The 8,145-nt window shown below is 42.2% G+C and overlaps 1 protein-coding gene across 1 annotated transcript; it reads right to left on the bottom strand.

The window, feature by feature from the left end:
• Window positions 1-2,378: 2,378 nt before the first annotated feature.
• chchd1 (coiled-coil-helix-coiled-coil-helix domain containing 1) lies at window positions 2,379-5,688 on the bottom strand. The gene is made up of 3 exons (XM_036547342.1): window positions 5,412-5,688; window positions 3,419-3,537; window positions 2,379-2,829 (listed from the first exon to the last, which is right to left on the bottom strand). Exons 1-3 carry the CDS (start codon window positions 5,545-5,547, stop codon window positions 2,719-2,721), a joined length of 366 nt encoding a protein of 121 aa, XP_036403235.1. The 5' UTR covers window positions 5,548-5,688; the 3' UTR covers window positions 2,379-2,718.
• Between the last annotated feature and the right edge of the window lie 2,457 nt (window positions 5,689-8,145).

Here is an 8,145-nt window from a genome sequence, read left to right as displayed (position 1 = left end):
ATCCGGTTTAATTAATGCTATATAGGATAAATACTTATAAAATCACGAGGAAGTAAGCGTCAATAACTTCTCTTGCGCCGCGATTTTAGAACTTTGCACCGCCTGGGTTTGTTTACCACTGGCCAAGGCCTGGACTAAATATTTCAGGCGCACAGCTTGTTTTCACTGGCCTCTAAGCGTAAATACACTGAGGAGGGGTACAATTGTGCTGATAAAAATCTACATTTCCTCAGACAGGATTGAAATATTTCTATGCGATTTGGGAATTGGTTACAACAACCAGCGCCGCCGTGTTGACAACCGTCGACATGACCGACAAAAAGATACTCAAGATACCACATTTTTTAGCCTAACTATTGAAACAGCTACGCTCATATCAAGCAAAGCCGCAATTAAACAAGGCATCAAAGGGAATGAAACAAAAGCGGAAACCGGGTCCGTTTTCTAATTTCATCATCAAAGGAGCGGTTTGGGTTGTCTTGAATTTTAGCTATTAGCGATGCCAAATTTAAAATTAGGTGCATTGGAGATTTGCGTGCTAGACGCGGGCCTGGCAATCTAGTGTCTCACGGGTATGTTAAGCGTCACTTGTTGCAGCGCTACAAATGCGACAAGTTTGACACCACGAAATGACTTATTGTGAACCGTTTTAGCACAAGGCCATACAGTAGGTAGGCTACGGAAGGTCCACGGAAGTCCTGCTATTTGTAAACGGTGATATTCCATCGGATGGACGGTCAAATGTAGAACTGTAGGTCAATATCTGAATAGATGGCGGCGGACAGCACTTCCTCTCCAGTCTAGCCGGGGGTTTCTGTATAGTCAGTTATCTGTAAAGATAAGGAAGGGCGGAACTGGCGGGCGATTCCTTTTCCTTAATAAAGAGGCCAACTTCCAATTTCTAGCAGTCGGAGAACACCAAAACCCCAAATGTAGCGAAGATTATTTAACCTAACAGCAGACATAACAAACACATTTCCTCTTTGTACAGGAAAGGCCGCTGTCAACTTACCTTTTAAGACTAAAAATCAACATCCTCAAGAATTACTGCATAGATCAACAAGGAAACCGAGGGCAGAATCGGCATACATATCATGTGACCTAGAACAATAGCACAATTAATACCTAAAATTAAAAAGCACGTTGGCTTGAAATGCTTTCCTTAAAATAACAACACAATTCACTGGGAATGGCATTATGCCAGTTACTCTGGGACACTTATCTTACCGATAATGTTAATGTGACCAATGGAGAGGTTGTTGTCTGGCATGTAATCCCATCCAGCAATTTGCCAATATTAGAAAGTAGCTGGTTGCCTTTTTAATCATATCAAAATGACTACAAACAATTATGTTAACTTTGAGTCCTGGAGAAACTCATATCCTTGCTCTGTGTTGGATTTCACTGATTGTCTAGTGATATGGGAGGAGTGGAGCAGTTAGAGAGAAAGAGGGAGAGTGGATATGACAAAACAGTTATGAAAACTGGATACGGAATGATAAGAATTACATTTTAAGGTAACTACAATAGTGTAGGAGTACTCATTGACTCAAATTACAAAACCATGCTACATCACTGTCAGAGTGTGAAGAACAGAGCATTATGTCATAGTTTATCAGCTGATTTAACCACTGACAGAATATTCAAAAAAGGAAAACCAAGTGGACTGAAGCAATGAGACCTGACAGGAGCCTCACTGGACATAATACTGATATAAACCATTCATAACTGTAACCTCTGATACAGCGGTTATATTTGGGAGCTGCCCTTGATTTCCAAAGAAATCACAAGCAATTTTTATTGCGTTGTGTAATGTGATGACCTGCAACCACACACTCAATTAAATAAACTAATCATCAAGAGTGCATCTGTAGCCCTGTAAATCTGGCTAATTTATTTTGCTGCTGCAGTCAAAAAAATTGGCATTGGCCAAATGTTGTTCCGATTAATTATGTCTGTTTCTCAGAGAAACTCCTTGAACCACCCTAGCCAACCTGACAGGCAGGGAGCTTAACTCCATATGGGCCAGAAGCACCTCACTCAGGTAAGGCCTACAGGCTGGGGTCTGTTACAAATCTTTCACGTAGCGCGTCTGGGTTTTGCCCTCCAAATGCCACTTTTTTTCTTTATGAACATGAGACTCTATAAAATGCCTGCAAGAAGGCAAACAACATGGTTATGAACCGGTTACATGAGACAACTCCCCACACCTTTTCTGACAGAGGCTGTACAGGGCACTGCAATCTGTTGTGAATGTCCATTCCTGCAAAAATGCACATGCTTACAGCGCAATGCCACTGAGCTCCACATCAAAAGCACATCTACTGTTTGTTTCATGTCATACAAAAAGCCCATTTAATGGTTTGTTTGACTTTCCTTTAATGTCAATGCCAATTTCGTCTCCTTATGTTTACAGTCACATAAAGAGTATAAATGGTTATGGGCATTTCTGCCTCAGGACTGGATTATGTTCTTTATTTGGAGAACCTGAAACACACTGATCTTTGCCAACATGGAAAACCCTGAACTCTCAGTGACTGTCTTTTTTTGTCTGCAGAGAATCGAGCAGTCCTTTCCCTGGGGGGGGAATAACAATCGGGAATAAAATTCGTTAAGCCCAAAAGTCGGAGTCCCTCATCAGCTGGCTGCCATTTTGGGCCTCACACTCTCAAGTTCAAAACGTCAGTCAGAGCTGCAGTGGGCTGTGGCAAGACAGCCCTATATCTCACTGAAGAGGTTTGGGTGTCGTTTCAGCAGGGTGTTGGCTTGCTTCGGGTGGAGGCGTCCTCCCTGACCTCCTTCTTGAGCCAATCGAGCCCTCATCTCAGCCTGTGGGGTAACATAGAGGGAAAACATTTTAAAACATACAAAATATCTGTAAATCACATGTACTTCCTGTTTAAGGGTGTTTGTATGTTTGTGATTGCATATAAAGGACTTATAGGGAATTTTAATTTAAATTTTTATTTAGCATTTTGCAAAGCTCATATCCATGGGTAATATTTAGCTATTGTGTGAAGACATATTTGACCTTCAGCTGATTCACTTTTAAAATGTATGCTTTCACCCCTCATGCCCAGTCAGGCTTGAAAGACATGCAAATTTCACTTGAGTTACCAATGCATATCTTGAGTTCTGCAAAGGGATGTAACTGTAGAGGAGGATGACCTCAGAAAGGCTATAATAAAAATGTGGGAAAACGGAAAAGTAGTTTAAACATGGCTCTGCAGAAGCACCCTTTGGACTGTTTTGTCTCTTCCCAAGCCAGGAAAGGCGGGTGGAATTAGGTCACAGAGTTGTACTAACTACTGTTTCCGTTTCCCTGAAAGAGGTACTTCCGAATGCGACACTGCTGTCCAGCGTGTGTCTGAAAAAGGAAGAAAGGCTGTGCTTTTGCTGCCATGCACTGCCGCGTTACCTGAGCTCTCTGTGTGCACTTGTGGAATGTCTCCACTTCTTTTGAGCACAGCGCATCGCTAAAGTCATTCTTCTTCCAGCAGGCCATCAGCAGATACATCTCCGGGATGCAGGAGGCCTCTGTAAAAACAATCCCAACTTCAGTCTAATGCATTGCTAGACCACTGCTGCCACACGCATGTAGTAACTGGCTAGCACTGTTTGAGAATGTAGGGCTAAAGCTAATGTTTATTTTCATAACTGTCAGTTTCACCATTAACTTTTTTTTGCAGTCAGATAACATGACCTCAGCATCACAGAGAAAATGGAACAGTCATGACTGGGTACTGAACTGAAGACTGCCTGATTGTTCACCAGCACCAGTTCACAGTCGACACCGTGCAGAGCCTGGATTGAATTGTATTATGATTGTGATCAGGTCGTCCTGTACGTCCGTTCAGCACTTTATATTAACTGATGCCAGTAAAGAGGCAGACTATCAGATTGCATTTGAGTGGGGACAGTTATACAGTGCCCCAGGATTATCTGATTCTCAGGAAGCGGCTGATTCTTAAAAGCACAATGGCAAATGGATGGATAAATTAGATGCTTATGCTTCATATAATGTTATTTTTCTCCTGTCTAACTCAAGAATATACTACTTCAAACATTTAACAAAACAGCAGCTGTCTGTAGTTTATAAAATTGTGAATGAGAACCTTCACCTCTACTAGAAATAATGTTAATTGCTAGTTTGTTAATTGTTTAATGTTAAAAGTTCAAGGGCCCTTTTTCTTCAAGTCAAACTATCCAATAGCACATCAAATTTCATCAGTTGCATCCAAATATGTTGTTTGCCTATGTCATTGTAATGGTGTGATGTGTATGAAGCCAGCCATTGGTTAAAGGACCACATGTGCCTAGTTAAAGGCCAATTAAACACAGGTGTGTGACTGGAGAAGGTTCATTTTGTTCCTACTGTCTGTTCAGTTTTAAAATAATTTATTTTTGAATGTTTGCTCTTCAGTTCTGCTCATTTTTGCGTGAAGTGTTGGCCAGCTTCTCCACAAAAATAAAACACAAAATATGACATTCATCATGAGTGCCTTAGTGCAAATTACTTGCACTGGGTAGACGACAATGCTGTTAGCGTAGCAAAGGTCCTTAACTAACTTACCTTCTGCAAAATCATTTAACTCAAGTCAATCAGTGTCTCTGACATTTGAGGCTGTTCATTCTACAACGCCTTAGCACAGGCACAGTTTCATTACAAACCTGTTCAGTGCGTCTAGCGCCGCCTTAAAGTTCACTGCCAGTTAGCAGTGGATTTCTATCTCCTTCGTTCTTTATGTCTCCATCAAGGCCACATTTTTTACTGGCAGAAAACGATTTTGTCTGCCATCTGTCAACTGTCACTCGGCTAAACCATGCTTTCTCTTCGCAACAGCATTATTTTCTGTCAGAATATGACGTGTATGTATTTAAGCCGGACACAATGTTCTCATTCAGAGTTAAATTTATAAACTGCTTCCCTCGTTTTGCGCCGTGGCACAACGGATCGTAATATTAAACGCGCGTTTATACAGTAATGATTCTGTCCTAGCGTGTTTGATCATGATTGGTTTGTTCCTTAAATCTGTAAGAACTGCAGAGTGCACTATACATGGCAAATTCAGCAAGCTAGCAATAGCTAGCATTGTTTTGTCACTTCGAGAAAGATAGATACACTTCTTGGTGCGAACCGCATCTATTCATACTATTTTCTGTTACAGAAATTAATTCAAGTCCCTGTTTGCAGACTAAGTATAACAGTTGCTAAAGCAAACTAACTGACCTCTAGCTAAGTTGTAACCCGTGGCAACAGTCACAGTTTCCTACCTAGCATGCTACAGCGATCATTAGACCTTGTTAATAGCGACTTGACTAAGGAAACTGGCTAATTCTGCATGACAAACACCGCAATATAACCTGAACCAGATATATACCAGGTGATAAGAAATCTTTAATATCGTTACCTCCTTTACTCGGTTTGCGATTAGCTACTTCATCCCTCAAGGCGAGAGGTTTGTTGGGTTTCAGAGCGGGCTTTCCCATCTGTCGGCTTAACAGCCGACTGACCTTCTGCTGCAACGCGGTCCCTTGCAGCGCCATCGCCGAGTATCACCGACTGCTTGTTAAGGAAGGGAAATTTATATGAAAAACACAGTAAACTACACCGATGTCAACGGTGACTTATTCATTCGTCACCTTCTCCTTCGTTTCCTAACACAACCACATGTACGACGCCATGTTTTGCCGTACAGTGTTGCTGCCACTAAAAGGATGTCGTACAAAACTGTCGTAAAAGTCGACGCCATTTGTTTGTAGTTTTACAGCTGTGAAGTCAAATGAAATTCTACAGGTCATATCTTGTTAAAGAATGAACTCACATTTTAATGACTGGGTATCACATGTGATTAATTAGCTGTTTGTCAAAACACTTGAAAATACAATAATTAATAATTTCTTCTACACAACAACAGCAAATCCAGTTCGCTATGATCTACACAGCCTGATTATTGAAGGCTAAAATTTTCCGTAACAGGAGCTGCGTTTGTGTCAGGCTATCATGCCGCTTTTTAAACTGACGTATTTTTTCCAGCGGAAAGTTTTGACGCCTCATAAAATGCACTGCGGTAATTTGGCACCACTGCGAACCCGTCAGAATGTGGGACAAGCTAGAACACACACTTCCTTCCCTCATAGCTGCAGTAGCGCCAAGTCAGCAGTTTTTACTGCTGGGATGAACCTAGATAGTGTACACACACGCACCTTTGCTCACAGTCGAGCAGTTTTTGAAGTTCTCATTGTGCACGTGGACTAATATAATATAATGGTAGTTAATGGAGAATTGGAGGGCAAAGTAAGAAGTATCAGCACTGACTGTTTCAGCTCTCCTCACCCACGCTCTGGCATATGTTATAATATGTATGTTTGTTATAGTATGTATGTTATACCTAGTTGGGACATACTGTTAGATGTACAACTGAAAAGCCAAATTAGGATGAACCTGGTTAGTACTTCTATGGGAAATCGCCAGGGAGTACCAGGTGCTGTAAGCTCAATACACTTCTGTTCTCTTGGGCTGGAAGTCACTCTGGATAAGCTAAATGAATGTAATGTAAGGTAACCTAAAATCAGACACATGAGCAGATAAGAGTATGAATTGCAACATATTTCCTTGACAAGAGGTCTTGCTTGGGTGCAATACTCAGACTGAGTTGGACAACAGCGACAAAGCAAATGAAACGGGCTGAATCACCTTGGATACAGACAAGCTCTTTCAAACTACTGTATTTGACCTAGATTCATGGCACAGATGTTCAGCAGACGTGGCAGCTTACAAGAGCAGTAATTAACAACAAACAGGACAGCATGTTTGTGTTGCTTTGATGGCCATAGGAAGCCAAATGTCCGGGTTAATTTGGCTCAGTAATGAGGATTTATAGGACCCAGGTTTATAAGACCCTGCGGTGGTACCCACACAGAGTATTACTGTGCACACAGCACATTATGATAAATTGTAGTGCTTCACTTGCAATCAGTATTGGAACTCCTGAAAATTAAATCAGCACAAACTCTCAATAACTATTCACTTATAAGTTATGAGTTCTGGGCAACTAATGCAACTGCCAAAGATCAGAAATTCTGACCAAACGTGCAAACAGGAACAAGGGACAAAAGACAATTTGCTTGGCTGCTAGGCTGATTGGTAGGCATTGTACATATTTTATGTCTGCATGTTGGTGTGTAGTCAGCAGTAGAAAAGGGCATTGTGTGGAAGGTGCGGTTTTAAAATGGTTCTATGTGTACAGTACCTTGTAACATTATCATCGGATATGCAAAAGCTGTCTCTGAATGCTGAACTGACACGTGCATTGACTTCACTTGGAAAGGCCAAGGGGTGTCTTTCTATCATGTATTCTTTGACTTGTGCCTTGGGGGGGGTGGTGTGTTGGGGGGTTGTTGCATGCCTGTCTGCCAATGAAGCTGCACTGAGGTATGCAGGACCCTTAGGAAACATCACAAGGCAAGTCAAAACTCTTAACCGGTCTCTTTTTTATTGATATTTATTACTTAATTTGCCTCAGTAACAGTGATTCGGTTGTTTTTTTTCTCTCTCTCTCTCTCCATCCCATCCCCCCAGGCCTCCCCACGTTAAGTTTTCCAGGGATAATGTTTCAGCTCCTCTGCTGCACCTTGTGCACATTCCACCGAATCATGCCCTCCTGGCCCCGTCTCGGAATTCCGTCTGTGTCCCTGCACGCTTTCCTGCAGGAACCACACGCACGCGTGGCCTCCGACCAAAAAGTAAATTGTATGATACGTTACCCATGACAGCCTCCTGGCCTGGGCCGAAGCCAGAGGGCAGCCCCTGGCTCCTGGTCTCACTTACCCGGTGTGCCCTGACCGAGGACACTCACATACCTTCCTCTGCGGTCACATGTAGCAACATCACAAGAACTATAGATAACATGACTAAAGGGGTGAGACAAGGGCCATTGAGGCAGATGTCAGGCTTAGATAAGCTCATTTTCTTGTCTGTAGATCAGTAGAGGAAGTCCATTCAGATGCAGTGGGTCTCAGTAATGTGTTATGAATAAAGGGGATGTTGATTATTGATGTGCAAGCAGAAACTATTGGCAAGGACAATGGGAAAGGGACAATGACCTCCCCTCTGAGACCCCCTGAACTCCTGCCTGCTTTGCT

The sequence above is a fragment of the Megalops cyprinoides genome, chromosome 15 (assembly GCF_013368585.1).
Source record: "Megalops cyprinoides isolate fMegCyp1 chromosome 15, fMegCyp1.pri, whole genome shotgun sequence".
Lineage (NCBI taxonomy): Eukaryota > Metazoa > Chordata > Actinopteri > Elopiformes > Megalopidae > Megalops > Megalops cyprinoides.
The sequence above is the reverse complement of the archived record's forward strand: the minus strand, read 5'-3'. Positions and strand labels throughout refer to the sequence as shown.